The 24,037-nt window shown below is 40.2% G+C and overlaps 1 protein-coding gene across 2 annotated transcripts in view; it reads left to right on the forward strand.

The window, feature by feature from the left end:
- The first annotated feature begins 2,648 nt into the window (after positions 1-2,648).
- The window catches only part of sugct (succinyl-CoA:glutarate-CoA transferase), a 171,773-nt gene continuing 150,384 nt past the window's right edge, over positions 2,649-24,037 (forward strand). For both annotated transcript variants that reach the window (XM_020468321.2, XM_020468324.2), the window contains exons 1-6: positions 2,649-2,826; positions 10,448-10,496; positions 10,678-10,751; positions 12,611-12,696; positions 15,628-15,678; positions 22,146-22,266. In XM_020468321.2, the coding sequence (XP_020323910.1) occupies positions 2,691-2,826; positions 10,448-10,496; positions 10,678-10,751; positions 12,611-12,696; positions 15,628-15,678; positions 22,146-22,266 (517 nt within the window). In that variant the 5' untranslated portion in view covers positions 2,649-2,690. The remainder of the gene's footprint in view (positions 2,827-10,447; positions 10,497-10,677; positions 10,752-12,610; positions 12,697-15,627; positions 15,679-22,145; positions 22,267-24,037) is intronic.

The raw sequence follows: 24,037 nt of genomic DNA on the forward strand, positions 1-24,037 counted from the left end.
GAGATGTGAGTCTCCATTAAACCCATTATAAAAAATTGAAAGAATGTGGCACCACAACAAACCTCACAGACAAGGCAAGGAGGGCATTAATCAGAGAGGCAACAAAGAGACAAAGGATAAACCTGAAGGAGCTGCAAAGCTCCGCAGACGAGAATGGAGTATCTGTTCATAGGACCACTTTAAGTCGTACACTCCACAGTGCTGGGCTTTACAGAAGAGTGGCCAGAGAAAATAACATTGCTTTACATCTTCGGGATAGGGGGCAGCATTTTCACTTTTGGATAAATAGTGTGCCCAATTTCAACTTCCTGCTACTCATCCCCAGATTATAAGATAGAAAAAAAACATTGCTTAACGGGAAAAAAAGCACACACATTTGGTCTTCGCCAAAGGCATGTGGGAGACTCCCAAAACATATGGAAAAGGGTACTCTGGTCAGATGAGACTGAAATGTAGCATTTGGCCAACAAGGAAAACGCTATGTCTGGCGCAACCCCAACACCTCCCATCACCCCAACAATACCATCCCCACAGTGAAGCATGGTGGTGGCAGCATCATGCTGTGGGGATGTTTTCATCGGCAGGGACTGGGGAACTGGTCAGAATTGAAGGAATGATGGATGGCGCTAAATACAGGGAAATTCTTGAGGGAAACCTGTTTCAGTCTTTCAGTGATTTGAGACTGGGACGGAGGTTCACCTTCAAGCAGGACAATGACCATACTGACAAAGCAACACTGGAGTGGTTTAAGGGAAAACATTTAAATGTCTTGGAATGGCCTAGTCAAAGCCCAGACCTCAATCCAATTGAGAATCTGTGGTATGACTTAAGGATTGTTGTACACCTGCGGAACCAATCCAACTTGAAGGAGCTGGAGCAGTTTTGCCTTGAAGAATGGGCAAAAATCCCTGCAAAATGTGGCTCTACAAAGTATTGACTTTGGAGTGGTGAATAGTTATTCACACTCAAGTTCTGTTTATTTGTCTTATTTCTTGTTTTAAAATATTTTGCATCTTCAAAGTGGTAGGTATGTTGTGTAAATCAAATGATTCAAACCCACAAAAAAATATATTTTAATTCCAGGTTCTAAGGCAACAACACAGGAAAAATGCCAAGTGGGATGAATACTTTTGCAAGCCACTGTTGGATGTTGGATGAGTGTGTTGGGGGCAACTCGCCCCCCTACTAGGGGGGCTAGTTACCTCTTTTATGGTTATGTATGTGTGTCTACCTGGCATTTAGAACATTTCTAACCCAGTTAGCGCTAGTTTATGCTAGCTTGTTAGCATAAGCTGATTGGAGTGCTAGCTAGCAACCTTACTACCAGATCGTCTGAGGTAAAATATATAAAAAAGATAATGTAACTCAATTGCATTAGTAAATATTTCCACTAGTGACTGATATCTTTAATGTTACTTTAAAGCATTTTAGCTATTTTACACAGCATTTTATGTCATATAGCTAGATAGCTAGCTATGTTTTTAAGAGAGCTTTTCAATCGGCATCTTTCCCCGTTTTCAGTCACAGGTGGGGGCTGGATTAGGTGTGAGCAGTGTAGAAGGTAGGCTCATGAGTTGTGCTCTAATTTTACTGGGGATAGCTTATTTTATTGGTGACCTATGTACAAATTACAATCGTGCACGCGCATAAGAGAGTTGCCACATCAATGTTACACTGAATTAATTACTTAAGTTATTGTTATTAAGTGTTTATATTCCAATTTTATTTAATGTTATTAGTTATATTCCATTCCAATGTTATATTCCAATTCACATTTTTTTTTATGAATTAAAAACAACTATTGAAAACCTTTTGCTCCTGGATGTAATTTTAAAGACTGCTGGGATTTAAAATCTTGATTATTGAAATAATATTTTGTGCAATTGTACATAATGGATGGTATTGAAAGGGAAGAACAAAGAAAGAACAAAGAGCATGTGAGTTAAAAAGAGGGACTTTTACATCACATCTCCTCATAGTGCAGATATTAATGGTGACATCTGCGACACCATTTCAGCCAAATATTTTATTTAAATAAGTAAAATAAGACAACTATACTTAGCTTTTAAGTATTTCTTACTAAATCATTTCTAAATAGAACGGATATAATTGATTTTAATACACTTGTGTGAAACCCTATGCCATAATCTTCTACTGGGTACCTGGCACCTCCGGTACTTAAAATGATCTTCCCCTTTTCTAAAAACAACAGTTCATGAAAAAACAAAAAAAGTGTCAACTGTAGCCATTTATTTCCCTTTATAGTTTATTTGCCTATGCATGACCTTCATTCACCTACCACTTTTTTTCTCCAAACGTTGCTTTTTGTGTCAGCAATTAGACATTGTTCTTAGCTGGTTCTGTTACCCAGTATTACCCTATCCATGTGGGGGAAGCAGAACCAAGGCTTGGACCCCGAACTTTTCTTGCTGTCTGTGATTGTCTTCTACCTACAGCACTAGACAACACAAAAATGACTTAATTAAGAAATTAGACAATAATTTAAAAAAAAACTGTCTGTTCAAATCACCACTTCAATATGCAATGGTATTGTGCCGGTAAGAGTAGAATGTGTATAGTGTGTCTTGAACGCACCCAAGAGGAGGCAGGGCTAATCAATGCCTTCTGATAGGCTAGTGTAGGCCTAACACTCCAACACGGACATCGCTCTGAATAAAGACTCCAAAAACATGTCGAAGATACTAACACGCGTCAAGTGCGGTGCATTTGTTCGACTCTTGGCTTGCGGGATTCAACCCTGTATGTTTCGACAACATCAAAGTATTCGCACTAATCTCAGGCGGCTGCTTTCCAACACACAGCCAGGTATTTGAGCTGAAGTGTCGTTTTCTTGTCCTATACTTGCCTACAAGTACGATAGCGAATTAATGTGTCATTAAACTTCTCGCCGATAGTATGCTGCTATTCAGCAATTATCAAATTGTTGGATATCCTTATCTAAGTAGGGTCTAAACACCATGAACAAATATTTGATATTGTGTAGTGGACAAATACTGGTAGACTTTTCACTCATCAACATGTTGATGACCTAGGCATATGCATAGTTTTAATCAACACACGACGTTTCAACAATCTAGCGTTTCTATTGGACAGGTTTAGTAAATAGGGCGGGACCTACCTGAATCTGTCCAATGGAAAACTGTTTGGAGTAACCATTACACCCCATGCCAAGAAGGTTAGTTACCCATAAAACCGACCATGCGCAGCTATGGGGCAAAACCAATGTTGTTTTTAAACCCTGGATTGCTGATGCTATGTATTGTCCATTGAGAGGCTTTGAAGCCACTGGTCGGACATATTTGCCCACCCTAGTAGGCTCAGTCCTCCATAGGAATGAATGTAATTCTACAGTATTACTATTACATGTTTTAAGGACAAAATTATGTATTTGAGTATTTTGCATTATTGGGGACAGTAACATTAGTACTCCAAAAAGAAAAACAGAAGGAAAATGTTTTTATATATATATATATATATATTTGTATGTTTAGCTTACATATTGTAATTTAAAAGTATACACTAAGATGTCTGTAATATAATACGTGTCAAATGAATGTAGACATTAATAAAAAAAATTTTTTTTACAATTGAGGAGAACCAAAATGGATGTGTGGTGGCTTCAATACAGAGCTCCCTGTCAGTCATTGAGTTTATAGACCCTACTCCTATATCTATCTGCAGACCACGTTTACATCATGCCGTTCCCACCACCATTGAGGCTGCTAGGAAGCACTGCACACAGTGTCCTTCGCCCCAGCCCTCCGAGCACTGCTACACAGGGTTTTGGGTTGTAATTTCAGAAAATGTAACTAAAATATATATGGTGCAAACAGTGGAATGATAGTGTTTCACAGTATTACTTACCTGCCAGTGTTGTGGTTGGCTGTGATATTTGCCTAATGATTTCTCCCGGCAGAGCAGCATCTGTTGTCAAAACTGGGAAAGCTGTTCGGCCTTTCTCTGTTATCTAGCGTCTGGGCTGATGAGACAGTGGATTGCGCAGTCAGATGGAACAGAGTAAATATTCATTTTAACATCATAGATTTAGCTGGTGATAACTTGTGGAATAGACACCGGCTGGACCCAATTCGGATTTGACCCACCTGTTGTATAAATTTAAAACAAAAAATTGGTGCAGTCAGTTTCTCCTTAGCTGTGTTTGAATACTCATACTAACAGTACTATTTGTGATGTAAATTGAGTATGTAGTATGCTTATTGGTCATAGTATGTTTATAGTTAGTATTCCAAAAGTTCACGGATGTTGTACTACATTTGCCAAAATACGAAGCATACAAGCAGTGGACACTACTTCCGGGCTTTTAGGGCCCATAATGCAATTCTTCATCAAATGGGCGTGGCTTCAACATTTTCAAATTTGAGGAAAATATGCAGCTGAACTCCAACGAGTCATTGCTTTAACTAATTATGACGAATTTTAAGAAAATGTTGAGCAATGTAATAAAGTAATGACATTTCAAATAGGTTATGTTACACGTTATGTTGGCTGACAATTTGTTAGTTATGCTATCTTTCTGAACCGCATAGCATATCATTACACCAGTATGTACCGGTATGTTAGCTAGCTACCTAATGTTAGTTGGCTACTATTACATTTTTATTTATTTATTTAAATTTTTTATTTTACCTTTATTTAACCAGGTAGTCAAGTTAAGAACAAGTTCTCATTTACAATTGCGACCTGGCCAAGATAAAGCAAAGCAGTTCGACAGATACAACGACACAGAGTTACACATGGAGTAAAACAAACATACAGTATAAACAAGTCTATATACAATGTGAGCAAATGAGGTGAGAAGGGAGGTAAAGGCAAAAAAGGCCATGGTGGCAAAGTAAATACAATATAGCAAGTAAAACACTGGAATGGTAGTTTTGCAATGGAAGAATGTGCAAAGTAGAAATAAAAATAATGGGGTGCAAAGGAGCAAAATAAATAAATTAAATACAGTTGGGAAAGAGGTAATTGTTTGGGGTAAATTATAGGTGGGCTATGTACAGGTGCAGTAATCTGTGAGCTGCTCTGACAGTTGGTGCTTAAAGCTAGTGAGGGAGATAAGTGTTTCCAGTTTCAGAGATTTTTGTAGTTCGTTCCAGTCATTGGCAGCAGAGAACTGGAAGGAGAGGCGGCCAAAGAAAGAATTGGTTTTGGGGGTGACTAGAGAGATATACCTGCTGGAGCGTGTGCTACAGGTGGGAGATGCTATGGTGACCAGCGAGCTGAGATAAGGGGGGACTTTACCTAGCAGGGTCTTGTAGATGACATGGAGCCAGTGGGTTTGGCGACGAGTATGAAGCGAGGGCCAGCCAACGAGAGCGTACAGGTCGCAATGGTGGGTAGTATATGGGGCTTTGGTGATAAAACGGATTGCACTGTGATAGACTGCATCCAATTTGTTGAGTAGGGTATTGGAGGCTATTTTGTAAATGACATCGCCAAAGTCGAGGATTGGTAGGATGGTCAGTTTTACAAGGGTATGTTTGGCAGCATGAGTGAAGGATGCTTTGTTGCGAAATAGGAAGCCAATTCTAGATTTAACTTTGGATTGGAGATGTTTGATATGGGTCTGGAAGGAGAGTTTACAATCTAACCAGACACCTAAGTATTTGTAGTTGTCCACGTATTCTAAGTCAGAGCCGTCCAGAGTAGTGATGTTGGACAGGCGGGTAGGTGCAGGCAGCGATCGGTTGAAGAGCATGCATTTAGTTTTACTTGCATTCAAGAGCAATTGGAGGCCACGGAAGGAGAGTTGTATGGCATTGAAGCTTGCCTGGAGGGTTGTTAACACAGTGTCCAGAGAAGGGCCGGAAGTATACAGAATGGTGTCGTCTGCGTAGAGGTGGATCAGGGACTCACCAGCAGCAAGAGCGACCTCATTGATGTATACAGAGAAGAGAGTCGGTCCAAGAATTGAACCCTGTGGCACCCCCATAGAGACTGCCAGAGGTTCGGACAGCAGACCCTCCGATTTGACACACTGAACTCTATCAGAGAAGTAGTTGGTGAACCAGGCGAGGCAATCATTTGAGAAACCAAGGCTGTCGAGTCTGCCGATGAGGATATGGTGATTGACAGAGTCGAAAGCCTTGGCCAGATCAATGAATACGGCTGCACAGTAATGTTTCTTATCGATGGCGGTTAAGATATCGTTTAGGACCTTGAGCGTGGCTGAGGTGCACCCATGACCAGCTCTGAAACCAGATTGCATAGCAGAGAAGGTATGGTGAGATTCGAAATGGTCGGTAATCTGTTTGTTGACTTGGCTTTCGAAGACCTTAGAAAGGCACGGTAGGATAGATATAGGTCTGTAGCAGTTTGGGTCAAGAGTGTCCCCCCCTTTGAAGAGGGGGATGACCGCAGCTGCTTTCCAATCTTTGGGAATCTCAGACGACACGAAAGAGAGGTTGAACAGGCTAGTAATAGGGGTGGCAACAATTTCGGCAGATAATTTTAGAAAGAAAGGGTCCAGATTGTCTAGCCCGGCTGATTTGTAGGGGTCCAGATTTTGCAGCTCTTTCAGAACATCAGCTGAATGGATTTGGGAGAAGGAGAAATGGGGAAGGCTTGGGCGAGTTGCTGTTGGGGGTGCAGTGCTGTTGTCCGGGGTAGGAGTAGCCAGGTGGAAAGCATGGCCAGCCGTAGAAAAATGCTTATTGAAATTCTCAATTATGGTGGATTTATCAGTGGTGACAGTGTTTCCTATCTTCAGTGCAGTGGGCAGCTGGGAGGAGGTGTTCTTATTCTCCATGGACTTTACAGTGTCCCAGAACTTTTTTGAGTTAGTGTTGCAGGAAGCAAATTTCTGCTTGAAAAAGCTAGCCTTGGCTTTTCTAACTGCCTGTGTATAATGATTTCTAGCTTCCCTGAACAGCTGCATATCACGGGGGCTGTTCGATGCTAATGCAGAACGCCATAGGATGTTTTTGTGTTGGTTAAGGGCAGTCAGGTCTGGGGAGAACCAAGGGCTATATCTGTTCCTGGTTCTAAATTTCTTGAATGGGGCATGTTTATTTAGGATGGTTAGGAAGGCATTTAAAAAAAATATCCAGGCATCCTCTACTGACGGGATGAGATCAATATCCTTCCAGGATACCCCGGCCAGGTCGATTAGAAAGGCCTGCTCGCAGAAGTGTTTCAGGGAGCGTTTTACAGTGATGAGTGGCGGTCGTTTGACCGCTGACCCATTACGGATGCAGGCAATGAGGCAGTGATCGCTGAGATCTTGGTTGAAGACAGCAGAGGTGTATTTAGAGGGGAAGTTGGTTAGGATGATATCTATGAGGGTGCCCGTGTTTAAGGTTTTGGGGAGGTACCTGGTAGGTTCATTGATAATTTGTGTGAGATTGAGGGCATCAAGTTTAGATTGTAGGATGGCTGGGGTGTTAAGCATGTTCCAGTTTAGGTCGCCTAGCAGCACGAACTCTGAAGATAGATGGGGAGCAATCAGTTCACATATGGTGTCCAGAGCACAGCTGGGGGCAGAGGGTGGTCTATAGCAGGCGGCAACGGTAAGAGACTTGTTTTTAGAGAGGTGGATTTTTAAAAGTAGAAGTTCAAATTGTTTGGGTACAGACCTGGATAGTAGGACAGAACTCTGCAGGCTATCTTTGCAGTAGATTGCAACACCGCCCCCTTTGGCAGTTCTATCGTGTCTGAAAATGTTGTAGTTTGGAATTAAAATGTCTGAGTTTTTGGTGGTCTTCCTAAGCCAGGATTCAGACACAGCTAGAACATCCGGGTTGGCAGAGTGTGCTAAAGCAGTGAATAGAACAAACTTAGGGAGGAGGCTTCTAATGTTAACATGCATGAAACCAAGGCTATTACGGTTACAGAAGTCGTCAAAAGAGAGCGCCTGGGGAATAGGAGTGGAGCTAGGCACTGCAGGGCCTGGATTCACCTCTACATCGCCAGAGGAACATAGGAGGAGTAGAATAAGGGTACGGCTAAAAGCTATGAGAATTGGTCGTCTAGAACGTCTGGAACATAGAGTAAAAGGAGGTTTCTGGGGGCGATAAAATAGCATCAAGGTATAATGTACAGACAAATGTATGGTAGGATGTGAATACAGTGGAGGTAAACCTAGGTATTGAGTGATGAAGAGAGAGATATTGTCTCTAGAAACATCGTTGAAACCAGGAGATGTCATTGCATGTGTGGGTGGTGGAACTAATAGGTTGGATAAGGTATAGTGAGCAGGACTAGAGGCTCTACAGTGAAATAAGCCAATAAACACTAACCAGAACAGAAATGGACAAGACATATTGACATTAAGGAGAGGCATGCTTAGTCGAGTGATCAAAAGGGTCCGGTGAGTGGAGAGGTTGGTTGGTGATTTAGACAGCTAGCCAGGGCATCGGTAGCAAGCTAGCATAGGATGGAGGTCTGTTGTTAGTATTCTCAACTGAAAGGACGTCATTTGTTTGCAGTATACTAAAATTAACTCAGTATTTAGTATTTACTTTTAGCCAAAAGAGAGACTGGCATGCATAGTATTGAATTTGATATTAACCCTGTGATAGTGAAGAGCAAGACCACTGCTCAAACGTCCTGTTGTGAATGGATAATGCCGAAATAACTTAAATAAATTTGTATTTGTCGCATGCGCCAAATACAACCGGTGTAGACTTAACCGTGAAATGCATGCTTACGAGTCATTTCCAACGATTATTTAACATGAGGAATAAAATACACAAGAAAGGAGCTATGGACTACCATACAGCCTAGTCCCGATTATCCAACCATTTGGATCAGTTATTGGTCTATTAAGGTCCATAAAGGTACTTTAGCAGGCTACTCATAGGGTATATTTTGTTCTGTCTCTCTCTCAAAATTCAAGGGCATTATTGGAATGGGAAACATATGTTAACATTGCCAAAGCAAGTGAAGTAGATAATAAACAAAAGTGAAATAAACATTAACAGTGAAAATGACACTAACAGAAGTTCCAAAAGAATAAAGACATTTCAAATGTCATATTATGTCTATATACAGTGTTGTAACGATGATCAAGTACAAAAGGGAAAATAAATATGGGTTGTATTTACAATGGTGTTTGTTCATCACTGGTTGTCTTATGGCAATAGGTCACAAATATTGCTGCTGTGATGGCACACTGGTATTTCACCCAGTAGATATGGGAGTTTATCAAAATTGGGTTTGTTTTCAAATTCTTTGTGGATCTGTGTAATCTGAGGGAAATGTGTATCTCCAAGGTCATACATTTGGCAGGAGGTTAGGAAGTGCAGCTCAGTTTCCACCTCATTTTGTGGGCAGTGTGCACATAGGCAGACCTGGCTCTCAAGAGAAGATAGGCTATGCTCACTGAGTCTACGTAGTCAAATCTTTGGGTCAGTCACAGTGGTCAGGTATTCTGCCACTGTGTACTCTCTGTTTAGGGCCAAATAGCATTCTAGTTTGCTGTTTTTTTTGTTAATTATTTCCAATGTGTGAAGTAATGATCTTTTTGTCATGATTTGGTTGGGACTCATTTTGTTGTTGTCCTGGGGCTCTGTGGGGTCTGTTTGTGATTGTGAACAGCACCCCAGGACCAGCTTGCTTAGGGGACTCTTCTCCAGGTTCATCTCTGTGTAGGTGATGGCTTTGTTATGGAAGGTTTGGGAATTGCTTCCTTTTAGGAGGTTGTAGAACTTAACGTCTCTCACACTCCTCCAACATCCGATTTTTAATCCATACATTTTTTACCGCATTGAGGAACCATCTCCTTTCAACTCCAATTCCATAGAACTTTTTTTTATTCAGCAGACAAACTCTTCAATTATTGTGAAGATAACTTTTCACGGGCGGTGGTCCTTGTGTAATTGTTCGACATTATGACTGTTGTGATAAACTTGTTTTTTTTGGTGCTTTCAAGACAACCGGGAACTCTGACAGTTCAAAATAAAATAAAATCCAGTCGGAGTTTGTTTGATTTCCGAGTTCTTAGTTGTCTTCAATGCACTGAAGTCGGAAGTCTGAGATTTCAGAGTTCCCAGCTGTTTTAAATGGCAGTATTTCTGTTGTGTGCTAGCTTCCTATGCCAACCGCTAGGCAGGTAGCCTAGTGGTTAAGAGTGTTGAACCAGTAACCGAAAGGTCGCTGGTTCGATTCCCTGAGCCAACTAGGTGAAAAATCTTTTGACGTGCCCTTGAGCAAGGCACTTAACCTTTATTGCTCCTGCATGTCGCTCTTGATAAGAGTGTCTACTAAAAAGCACAAAGGGGGACTGATAGAACTGCCAATGGAAAGGTAAATGCCAAAATGCTGACATTTTGAATCCCGGCATAAGTCTCAGGTCTACCTTGATGTGCTTTATGCTAATCAAGGCATATAGCCCACCAAAAGGCTATTGTTGCAAGTTATTATGCACCCGGTGCTGTACTAGTCTAACCACTCTATTTGTCTGACGCAGGAGAGAATGTTCGACCACTGGAGGGTGTTAAAGTCCTAGACCTCACAAGGTATATTCACATAGCCTACTCTTTTTTATTTTATAAAAAAAAAAAAAAATGTTCTCATTCAATTATCTAATATAATCTATTGTTCTTCGCTTGTTATCCGTCAGCCTTGAGGTTAGGGAGGTGGGCCAGAAATTGGTTGTCGTGTGTGTGTGTGTGCATGATCTATTTTCTTTTTTTTCAGGGTCCTGGCTGGCCCATTTGCCACAATGATACTGGGAGACCTGGGTGCTGAGATTATCAAAGTCGAGAGACCAGGCAAGTGATGAGACACATTCTGTAAGGTTTTGGAAAAATATTGGTTGTTGTCAGTGGAAAATGTAAACGTGCAGTTACGAAAGGTGCTCACTTGCAACTTTGACACTATCCTAGACTAGAGTATTTGTTGACGTTGTTCTGTTTTCAGTGACTCTGACAATCAGCAGCCACATGGTGTCACTGCTGTGTAAGACTAATGTGAACCTATTTCATGAAGTTTTGTGAATGTTTTTAAGGCTCTGTTGGTTTGCATCCTTCCTCAAAGTAATCACTGCTGTAACATCATTTGATAGGCGTAAGCAAGGCTTCCACGGCATTGTTTTCACCAATCATGAGTAACCCTTTAAACTAGCTCCACATAATAAAGCATTTATAACGGATTACTAAATAGTTTTAAAGAATTTCTTAATAATTTCTCCCACATATGTAAATGTTGGTAACCTAGTTATTCACACACATATAAAAACTTTTAAAGTATTTAATAATGATTCATAACATGTTTAATAACAGTACACAGTTAGTCGCTCACCCTTCTAGAGAACTTGAAACAGACTAACCAGATCTTGTGTCTTGAAGTCGCCTAGGCTAGCAAGTGCTAGCCAACTTCTTTCACCAATTAGCTTCAACCAGCTGTTGTGGAACCATGGCAAAGTCAGTTTGACATTAGATAGCCTATCTCTGGGGCTAGTACCGTCAATAAATTGCACTGTAAATGGGACAATATTTTAATATTAATTTTTTTTGTGGTCTCATTAAATGCTTTCAATATTTGTATATGCATTTCTACAATTTATAGTTGTTTTGAGGTTTTTAAGGCATTAGATTTGTAGCTATTGAATTTTAAAACATTTTTTCCCCATGTAGATTGTGTAATTTGCCCCTTAGGGATATCGAATGTCCAACCAAATTGACTGTGGGCGTTACGATGGTGTCACATGCAGCTGCACTCCGAATGTATGATTACTTGGGTGCTGCCAGATGTGGGAAGGATTCAAATTAACCCAACACGAGGAAAACTGTTACATTACCCTTCATTCTGTAACATACTATTTGTTTCCTATCTCACAAATCTCAATTTTGGACGAGACTGACTTTATTGCCAAAATTCTATTTCTACTTTGCAGTACATTTTGACAATAGAATAAATGTTTCTGACTCATATCGATGCCACATACAGTAGGCCATTTTCAAAATGAGAAGTTGCTTTGTATGGGCAGTCGTTCTAACATCCTGTGTTGTGTGCATATTATTTTAGCATTGAGGCTGTTTTGAGACATTAAAGAGCATCAGGTACTGCTGGAATGTCTATCAATGGTATGTCCATCTTTTTGTGAGAAATTACACTCAAAACATTTATAAAGTATAAAAGGCCCACACTTTAGATGAGGCCACGTAGAAAGACTTAACAAATGATTAGTAAATTGTTTATAAGGACCTAATATTAAACGTATTATGAATGGAGTAATGATGAATAAATGATGAATAAACTATTTACTATTAAATCCATAAAATGCTTTTATTACTTGGAGTTATTCTAAAGTGCCTCCCAATCATGTCAGATCAGCAACAACCTAAACGAAGGGTGGAAGGAATTATGTTTTAAGTTAATTAAGAAGGTTTTAAGAAGGATTTTGAACTTTCCTTAGCATAGGCAATGGTGATCATTGGCCAATGTTTCACTGGCATCTTAATAATGTAATGACATGTAATTATAGTGAAATCCATCAGACCTGGGTTCAATTCAGTTTTGAAGCAATTCTTATATTGGTTCCATTTCACCAGGAAACCTCAATCAAGCTAAAGTATTTAAAATTATTAGAAATAGTATTTTTTTTCTGATTAGTGATCATTTCTGACAGGTGCCGGGGACGACACCAGATCATGGGGACCTCCGTTTGTTGGTGATGAGAGTGCTTATTTTCTCAGTGTGAACAGAAACAAAAAGGTACAACCCTTGAATTTGATTCCATTTTGTTGTGTGACAAAGATGATTTTTTAATGGATTTAGTTGTCATTTTATGTAATTGATCTACACACAATACTCCATAATGTCATAGTGAAAAGACAATTCTACAAATGTTAATAAATTAAATAACAAATGTTGTTTCAAACGTATTCACCACTTTTTATTTTATTTTAGGCGAGCCTAAATCAGTTCAGGAGTGAAATGGATGTCCCCCATGATTTGGCTTAACAAATCATATTTTATTTAACTTTAACATATTTTATTTGACTAGGCAAGTAAGTTAAGCATATTAGTATTTACAATGACGGCCTACCAAAGCCCTCCTGCGGGGACGGGATAAAAAAAGATATAGGACAAAACACACATCAGGACAAGAGAGACAACACTACATAAAGAGAGACCCATGACAACAAATTAGCAAGGCAGCAACACATGACAACACAACATGGTAGCAGCAAAAAAACATGGTACAAGCATTATTGGGCACAGACAACAGCACAAAGGGCAAGACGGTTGAGACAACAATACGTCACGCAAAGCAGACCCAACTGTCAGTAAGAGTGTCCATGATTGAGTCTTTGAATGAAGAGATTGAGATAGGTGTCCAGTTTGAGTGTTTGTTGCAGCTCGCTCCAGTCGCTAGCTGCAGCGAACTGAAAAGACGAGCAACCCAGGGATGTGTGTGCTTTGGGGACCTTTAACAGAATGTGTCTGGCAGAACGGGTGTTGTATGTGGAGGATGAGGGCTGCAGTAGATATCTCAGATAGGGGGGAGTGAGGCCTAAGAGGGTTTTATAAATAAGTATACAGGTATACAGAGATGACCAGTTTACAGAGGACTATAGAGTGCATAAGGCGCATTGGTGGCAAATCTGATGGCCAAATGGTAAAGAACATCTAGCCGCTCAAGAGCATCCTTACCTGCCAATATATAAATTACTTCTCTGTAATCTAGAATAGGTAGAATTGTCATCTGAATCAGGGTTAGTTTGGCAGCTGGGGTGAAAGAGGAGCGATTACGAATGAGGAAACCAAGCCTGCAGCTTTGATGTGTTGGGAGAAGGACAGTGTACCGTCTAGCCATACTCCCAAGTACTTGTATGAGGTGACTACCTCAAGCTCTAAACCCTCAAAGGTAGTAATCACATCGGTGGGGAGAGGGGCATTCTTCTTACCAAACCACATGGCTTTTGTTTTGGAGGTGTTCAGAACAAGGTTAAGGGCAGAGAAAGCTAGTTGGACACTGAGAATTATACAGGCAAAATCCTAGAGGAAAACCTGCTTCAGTCTGCTTTTACACCAGACACTGGTAAAGGAATTCACCATTTAGCAGGACAATAACCTATAACACAAGGCCAAATCCACACTGGAGTTGCTTACCAAGAATGGTGAATGTTCCTGAGTGGCCAAGTTACAGTTTTGACTGAAACCTGCTTAAAAATCTATGGCAAGACTTGAAAATTGCTGTCTTGCCATGATCCCCAACACCTTGACAGAGCTTGAATACTTTAGGAAAAATATTGCACAATCCAGGTGTGCAAAGCTCTTACAGACTTACGCAAGAAGACTCACCGCTAATCACTGCCAAAGGTGTTTCTAACATGTACAGTGAGCTCCAAAAGTGTTGGGACAGTGACAGTTTTGTTGTTTTGGCTCTGTTCTCCAGCACTTTGGATTCAAAATTATACAATGACTGTGGTTAAAGTGCAGACTGTCAGCTTTAATTTGAGGGTATTTCCATCCATATTGGGTGAACCGTATAGAAATTACATCACTTTTTGTACATAGTCAAAGAGTGAAATTAACACTCAGTGGTTCAAATCAGTTATTGAGTTATTGTTTTACTCTGTGGAGAGTAGAACATTCCCATCCAAACCACACCCATCATTATCCTATTTCCCATGGTCTACTAGAGGAATATTTTTTTTGGGGGGGGATTATTTTTATTATCTGTTTTTGCATGTACACTGATTGTTTGGTTAATCTTAAAAGCCCAGTGCACAGGAGTTGTAGTAATACTGTGAAAATTATGATGCCCTTTTAGTGTAATAGGTGTTTGAAAATCCCTGTTTTAGCAAAATTCTTGCCAGTCCTAGCAGAAATCTTTGCTAAGAAGCTATTTTTGTTTCTTTTTGACCATTTGCAATTGCAAATAATTACAGTAAGGTACTTAATTCTTACCCCAAAATTATTTGATATTGAGATAAAAACAGCTGCGTTGGATCTTTTTTTACTTAAGCTACACAAAGATAAATAACATACCTTTTTCTAAACTAACCCAATCAGTTAGATTTATTGCACCTGTTACTGAAATGGATGTTCCGGTTTAAATGGTTTAGGTCGTCTCCTTTTTCAATTGTCCTAACCTTGACAGTCATTCTGAATGCAGGTTGCAGGTGAATACAATTCCAACTGTTGGATTCTATTGGAACTCTGGATTCCAATAGAATCACCAATCACTTTGCAAGACAGCTTTATGTGACTTGCAGGCCTAATGTAGCCTGTAAACCAGGAAATTCCTAACACCCCTGTGTTACGGTAAAACTAGGCCATCAAAGAAAGGCCTTATGATGTCCCGTATTGTCAAAGTTAGGTTTTTATGATAGCTTTCGCCTAGGAACTAGCTCGGTGAAGGCCACAGGACTTAAAATGGATCAAATTCAACAACCATGTCTCTGTCACTAACAAATACGGTCATGGGCGGTAACTCTACTAACTATACTACTACTACTAATGTACACAGCTCACTAGATCACATCAGTTACATGTACAAGTAGCAGTGTCTTGTATTGTCACATTGAAAGTTACTAGTGTTTGCTTTACTTCACCATTTGCTTTATCTGATGTATTTGAATTTTGCCTGAAAAATCTTTTATGTTTGTTTTAACAATGTATTGATTCTGTTTGTAGAGTGTTGCTGTAAATCTCAAAGACCCAAGAGGAGCCAAGATAATCTTAGAGGTAGGAAGATGATTGGGAATGTGCTATTTCTCAGAATGGTACATTTCATTTGAATTCCACACACATTGAATGGGCCGAAACAGGCTGCTGTTCTCAAGATCGTTATCAATCAAATTTTGCTAAGGTGCAGAGCATTCCATTTGCCTCTTGGGGTGTAAAGGAGACCCGGGGTAGCTCCACCACTGCGTGCCGTTTTCAAGGGATTGTTGAATAAATGATTGTAACAGTGTTGTGTTCGAGACCAACTAAAGTGAGACCGATTCAAGACCATTATTGCAATTTTGTCACCACAATAAAAAAAGTTCAATATGTCCAGTATTTCTCTGTTCATATTTCAAAACAACATATGGATTCTTTAGACATTCAAAATGGTGAAGAAATACATGCCGAGGGAAAATAAAGCCAATCTACAAATATTACTAACCCAAACACAGTGGGGAACAATGGGTCTTCTATGCTTTAAAAAAAAAAAAATAATGATTATAATGATGATGATAATTATATTATGTTCAATTACGTTCCGATTTAACCTTTAGTTTTTGTTAGAAAGGAAAGGGTTAACACTGAAGAGAAACATTTTGTTCTTTGTTGGTCTCTGGCGAGATCAATCTAGTCAGCTATTGGCTATGGCCATCAGAAGATACAGTTCCTTGCGAAAGTATTCGGCCCCCTTGAACTTTGCGACCTTTTGCCACATTTCAGGATTCAAACATAAAGATATAAAACTGTATTTTTTTGTGAAGGATCAACAACAAGTGGGACACAATCATGAAGTGGAACGACATTTATTGGATATTTCAAACTTTTTTAACAATTTCAAAAACTGAAAAATTGGGCGTGCAAATTTATTCAGCCCCTTTACTTTCAGTGCAGCAAACTCTTTCCAGAAGTTCAGTGAGGATCTCTGAATGATCCAATGTTGACCTAAATGACTAATGATGATAAATACAATCCACCTGTGTGTAATCAAGTCTCCGTATAAATGCACCTGCACTGTGATAGTCGCAGAGGTCCGATAAAAGCGCAGAGAGCATCATGAAGAACAAGGAACACACCAGGCAGGTCCTAGATACTGTTGTGAAGAAGTTTAAAGCCGGATTTGGATACAAAAAGATTTCCCAAGCTTTAAACATTCCAAGGAGCACTGTGCAAGCGATAATATTGAAATGGAAGGAGTATGACCACTGCAAATCTACCAAGACCTGGCCGTCCCTCTAAACTTTCAGCTCTTACAAGGAGAAGACTGATCAGAGATGCAGCCAAGAGGCCCATGATCACTCTGGATGAACTTCAGAGATCTACAGCTGAGGTGGGAGACTCTGTCCATAGGACAACAATCAGTCGTATATTGCACACATCTGGCCTTTATGGAAGAGTGGCAAGAAGAAAGCCATTTCTTAAAGATATCCATAAAAAGTGTTGTTTAAAGTTTGCCACAATCCACCTGGGAGACACACCAAACATGTGGAAGAAGGTGCTCTGGTCAGATGAAACCAAAATTGAACTTTTTGGCAACAATGCAAAACGTTATGTTTGGCGTATAAGCAACACAGCTCATCACCCTGAACACACCATCCCCACTGTCAAACATGGTGGTGGCAGCATCATGGTTTGGGCCTGCTTTTCTTCAGCAGGGACAGGGAAGATGGTTAAAATTGATGGGAAGATGGATGGAGCCAAATACAGGACCATTCTGGAAGAAAACCTGATTGAGTCTGCAAAAGACCTGAGACTGGGACGGAGATTTGTCTTCCAACAAGACATTGATCCAAAACATAAAGCAAAATCTACAATGGAATGGTTAAAAAATAAACATATCCAGGTGTTAGAATGGCCAAGTCAAAGTCCAGACCTGAATCCAATCGAGAATCTGTGGAAAGAACTGAAAACTGCTGTTCACAAATGCTCTCCATCCAACCTCACTGAGCTCGAGCTGTTTTGCAAGGAGGAATGGGAAAAAATGTCAGTCTCTCGATGTGCAAAACTGATAGAGACATACCCCAAGCGACTTACAGCTGTAATCGCAGCAAAAGGTGGCGCTAAAAAGTATTAACATAAAGGGGCTGAATAATTTTCCACGCCCAATTTTTCAGTTTTTGATTTGTTAAAAAAGTTTGAAATATCCAATTAATGTCGTTCCACTTCATGATTGTGTCCCACTTGTTGTTGATTCTTCACAAAAAAATACAGTTTTATATCTTTATGTTTGAAGCCTGAAATGTGGCAAAAGGTCGCAAAGTTCAAGGGGGCCGAATACTTTCGCAAGGCACTGTATATAAAGGCATCTGCCATTTAACTGTATTAGGGCAACATTTTGGAGTGACAGTGGAAATCAACCAATCACATTTTGACTTAATGGCTGGGACCGTTTATCCTAAATTTATGGGAACGTCTGCCTTCTTGAAGGCCAATAGATCACTGCGCAATAGCGAGCAGTAGTTTTCTCACGGTCTAGCTAGATAGCTTTTGTTGTTGACTAGTTTGCAGGGCCTGCAGGGGCTTTTTCAGCTAGTTGGCTGTCAAAATTGCACTGATAAACAATGGGGAATTGTAGCCTCCTCGTCCTTCTGCAGCTTGCCTGTCAATGCATGCCTCTCCCAACCAAGCACCCAAGCTAACTAGTTGGCTAGCTTGCTAGCGAGCTACTTCCAGACACAAATGAGAGAACACCTCACTCTGACCATTTTACTCACCGTAGCAGAGCTGGTTAGGCTGTTTACATTTTATCTAGAGCATTCTTGACTTACTTTTTCTGTCTATGTTTACTGACACTTGTCATATTCAGCGGGTGTTACGCGTTCGTAGAATTCACCAGTTGTTCTGCGCGATGGCATACTCAGACGAGAAGGCTCTGAAATTTGAGTTGATCGCCAGAGTGAATTTGCAAACAAAAGGGATATGCGAACTGGATAAGTCATTCAAGTTCTTGATAGCTAACCAAATGACACCTGCATCTCTAGTTGTGTATAGCCACTGGAAAACGATATGAGGGGAAAGAGGCAGTCACTCACCCACTCCTCCAATGGCATGACATCCTCCTAGCAGCTAGCTAGCTAACGTTTTTAGCTTGCTACATTAATAGATACCCTAGCCTATTAGCCACGTTATGACTGACTTGTGATCATTGCCCTTGCTAGTTTGATTGTATTGCCATTCTCAGCCTTAGTTATATTCGTCAGTTTTTTTGTCCAGAATATTGAGTCATTTAAACTGAAACAGTGTATCCCGAATGGAGGCAGCAAACAATGTACCAGGCCAGCTGTGATTTACAACCCGATGGCAATATTTTTTGGAATACCAAGAAATGTATTTGTGAATTAAATGAATCATGCATTGAAATGCATCTATCTATTCTGCCGAAAATGGCTTAGTGTACGTCACGGAACATTGAGTCAAATACAAACTTATTTTTAACACCTCTTTATGAAGTTGGTTTTGTAGCACAAAGTGGGATTTTGATATTTTTTACTAATATTATGATTGTCTGTTTGTTTCATATCTGCAAATTACTTCAAACACAGTCAGTTCCACATTAAACTTTAGGTCACTGGTTACTCTGTGTGCTAAACGTGAAATGTTTTTTGGTTTGGGAAGTAATAGTTATACATTTCAATTGGGAAATGCTTAATGGTTGTGTTTTTGTATTCTTATGAATGGGACCTACTGGCGTATTATGTCCGGGTTTATGTACTGCTTATGCTTTAACATCATGCTGTGTGTGACTGCTGTCTTTCCATTGGCCCTATGCAGTGGTGTAGGGGTTCCTGGAGAAGTGCGTGTACAAACATTTTTCCAAAAAGTTCCCAAACGGCACGCCCATCGAAGGAAAAGCACCCTGCGAAGGAAAGGAACCCTTACGTTTAAAAAATTTATCATGTTTTCCTATAGATTTTTCAGATTTTCACTCTCAAAATCACACCCTTTTTTCATTTTTTTCTATACTACTTTTTATTTGATTTTTACATAGTATTTTTTTCTACGATTTGATGGTTTAAGTCCACAACACTACTTAAACCACACACCTGATTTGATCGACCTCGGGACCTGGCTCCCCAGTGGGTGGTCCTCTGACCACCCTGGCCCATGTCTATCCATGTCAATGCCCCTGATGTGAACAGTGCATGATGACATATGCGCATCCCACGTAGCCTACTAACCAACACTTCAGACTAAACTATACCCATTGTTGCCAGAGTTAGCATTAGATTTTACTGGTGGAAACTGCTTTCCTACCCTACCGGCTACTGATGTCATTCTTCTGTGAGATACTCCATGCCAAAACCAGTTGAGAGCGGCACACTTTTGCTGCCTGCAGATGATATTCCGATGAAACTAGGCTATGTGTGCTGCACTCATGTGAATATATTTAACGTGCTTTGCAATTGTAAATCAAATGTTATTGGTCACAAGCACATGGTTAGCAGATGTTAATGCGAGTGTAGCGAAATGCTTGTGCTTCTAGTTCCGACCGTGCAGTGACATCTAACAAGTAATACAACAATTACATAACAACTACCTCATACTCACAAGTGTAAAGGAATGAATAAGAATATGTACATATAAATATATGGATGAGCGATGGCCGTGCGGCATAGGCAAGATGCAGTAGATGGTATAGAGTACAGTATATACATATGAGATATATGAGTAATGTAGGATATGTAAACATTATATAAAGTGGCATTGTTTAAAGTGACTAGTGATACATTTATTACATCCAATTTTTTATTATTGTGGCTAGAGATTTGAGTCAGTATGTTGGCAGCAGCCACTTAATGGTAGTGATTGCTGTTTAACAGTCAGATGGCCTTGAGATAGTGGCTGTTTTTCAGTCTCTCGGTTCCAGCTTTGATGCACCTGTACTGACCTCGCCTTCTGGATGATAGCGGGGTGAACAGGCAGTGGCTCGGGTGGTTGTTGTCCTTGATGATCTTTATGGCCTTCCTGTGACATCGGGTGGTTTAGGTGTCCTAGAGGGCAGGTAGTTTGCCCCCGGGAATTCCGTTGTGCAGACCTCACTACCCTCTGGAGAGCCTTACGGTTGTGGGCGGAGTAGTTGCCGTACCAGGCGGTGATACAGCCCAACAGGTTGCTCTCGATTGTGCATCTGTAAAAGTTTGAGTGTTTTTGGTGATGAGCCAAATTTCTTCAGATTGTCTGTGTGGGTGGATCATTTCAGTTTGTCAGTGATGTGTACGCCGAGGAACTTAAAACTTTCCACCTTCTCCATTACTGTCTTGACGATGTGGATAGGGGGGTGCTCCCTCTGCTGTTTCCTGAAGTCCATGATCATCTCCTTTGTTTTGTTGACGTGGAGTGTGAGGTTATTTTCCTGACACCAGGTTACTTTGTGCATTATTTCTCTATTGTACTACATACTTGATAAGTCGTATAACTACACTACTTTGGGAAGTAGACCTAATGTACTTTTTTTCTTCAACCAATGTAGCCCTACCTAGCGCACATCCCCTTTTAAAACATGTTTGTTAATAAGTGTTTCACCGTTGCTGCTGACAGACATGATAGGCTACATTGATTGATGGACCATGTCAGTATTGCTAGTTATTGACAAGCTAACAGCCATCTAGTTTATCCCTGGAAATCTAAATATTGTTTGATTTGCTTGCCTATAGTGGTGATGGCGGTAGTCCAACTGACTATGTCTACCAGGATGAGGATTTGCCGACGTCAAGCTCTTTCGATGCCAATGTAGCTCTCTTTCAATTGGCATTGAACATGTTAAGACTCCCAGGAAGGTGGGGCGATACTGATAATAGATCATTGAGAAGAGAATTGTATTGGATTCAGCGTTTGTGTACCATGTCTCCTAGAGGTTTGATATCAGACCATTTCTTACATGAATGTGTCACTTTGATTTGTCTTGCCTTCCAGGTTATCCACTTGGTCATTTTGTAAATACATATGTTATTTTCTGGAACTACTACATGTACCTATCTCATTGTCGTAAAATTATTAGAGATACACAAATTGTTTTTGCACCCACCATGCGTCGTGTCCGCAATGGTCAGGTGTGGTGAAACGTGTATATTTTCGAATGTGCATTGGGAGCTTTAACCGTGTGCGGGCATTCTTGTTCTATACCAATACACGTTTACTATCATGAAAATGCAGTTACTTGCTATATAACTCATATAGTTCAGACTATGATCTTCTTCAAGAGGTGACTATATTAAAACCAAAGAGTTATAGCTAACATTCATTTAACAATCCCTTGAAAACGAAATGCAGTTGTCAATGGTTTTAGCGCAGCTGGGGGTGTCCTTGCCCCCCCAGCAGCCAAATCAAACGCTCTGCACCGCATTGTGACGTTTTATTGATAATCATGCTAGAATGACCTTCGCATTCCATTCCAATCTTTCTCCCGATGATGATATGTGGGTGCATTGACGATTTGGGTGACAATATACAGCACAGGAGAAACCGACGTAATGGGCTGTATTACTCAGCTTGCAGGGATGTGTGATGTCCTTGTGGAAAACTATCTACCTGGAAAGCTTGATCAGATGGGCCTTGGCTACGACGATGTACACAAAGCAGCCCCGAGACTGGTGTATTGCTCTATTTCAGGTACCTACCCCTGGCTCTGTGCTCATTCCTCTCCACCCAGCTTTCAAATGATTCCAGCATTATATTGAACCCACACCTTTCTGCAACTCCATTTCTGTGATCAACATGTATGAAATATTTAGCATCAGAAAACCAAATAAAGTCTCTGAATCGTTTTGATTGGAATTCCGTTTCCACACCCTGAATGTAATGTATGGAAAGGGAATTGACCCGACTCTGGGTTTTAGCTAGTCAATGTGCGTGTGTATGGTGTGGGAGAGCTCTAGTTTATGGCTTGCAAATCCTTAATTAAGGAAATGTAATGACTGGGTGACAATTTCTACTCCATTATGTTGATGCCTCTAAAGAGTGTTTATTTGTTTGTTTTGTTTTGTATTCTGTCAATCTTTACTATCCATGTTTTCAATTAATTTTGGGACCTTGTGAAAAGGCCCATTTCAGTTTACTGTCTGCATTATTCACTCGTAAAGCAAGTGAGGCTTTATGCGAAAATTGCTCCGTTGCCACACTAATCTGTAACTGATGGCGTATGTCCCCACGCTAGAGATTGATTTCGCGTGTGGTCAAGCTGTAAATCCCAGAATCTTGTCACACTCTGTTCAAAAGCCCACGTCACCGTCTCCTGTGCAGTGATGTCGTGTCACCTTGGTATACCCTTCTGTGTTGAAGTGGTATTTCTATATGTTATCATGGGCCTTTTGTGTCAAATCAGATCAAAGTAAATGCCTAAAGTTCTCATTGATGGTCACTAGAGGGAGCCTAACACCCTAGTAAACATGCATTCCCCTGGATTTCTAGTTTCTTCAAACACCACAGTGTCAAGATAAAGTGTCGAAATAAAGTGTCAACCGTTAGTTCATACCTCCTGTCTTAGTACCCAGATACGTCAGATGTGGTGAGTTGGTTTAAGATTTGCCATTTTATTCCCTGTGGTAAGGAAAGCAATGAATTGCAGATCGTTTTAATTTCCCCAAGTCTTGTTGGAAGGTGACTTATGTTGCCAAATTTCCAAGCCCACTTTCTTGTTAAATGCTGGAGACATTACCCACGAGGCCTTGGTAAATTGTGGATGGTAAACACTACAGTGAAATTGGAAAGATTTACAATGCTCATGTTGAAATGTTTAATTTAGCTGGATTTAGACAACTTCCTTTTGTGAATCTGTAACTAATGTGTTTTGATTAGCTTCATGTGGCCTTTGCCTCATAAACCATTTTAGTTTTTTGATGTCTCCAGATATTTATAGAATAGCTTTTTCAACCTTATTTATATCCATACACATTTTTCAATTTCAAAGTTGTTTTAAGTGTTCTGATCTTTAATTTGAGCAGACCACCTAGCTCTTTTTTTCAGTATTAAGCCATTAAAGTTCCAGGATGAGACACACTTTTAGGAAAATATACATTTTATCCACCCCTATTTTTGATTTCCCTTCTTAGCTTTATGCTGCAATCAAGTGAAAAGGAAACCATTTATGCCGGTGACAGTTTAAAATACATTTTAGTTCACTTAATGAACGTGCTTGCTTTATGTGCAGTGAGCCTCTTGCAATGATGTCATCATTTGATTTATTTTTGCTTATTGGTTGATTGCCTTGGAGACATTTAGTGACCTCGTGGCAATTTTGAGTAGCCATATTTTATGATAAAAAAAAAAAACTAAGCAATAACACATGGAGTATGATTGCTTATTTAATCTTGCAGATCCCAGTGATGGCGCATATCGGCAGTCCCACTCATGGAAACGACTTAAGACAGAGTGCCCACTTTGC

This window comes from Oncorhynchus kisutch, linkage group LG11 (assembly GCF_002021735.2).
Source record: "Oncorhynchus kisutch isolate 150728-3 linkage group LG11, Okis_V2, whole genome shotgun sequence".
Classification (NCBI taxonomy): domain Eukaryota; kingdom Metazoa; phylum Chordata; class Actinopteri; order Salmoniformes; family Salmonidae; genus Oncorhynchus; species Oncorhynchus kisutch.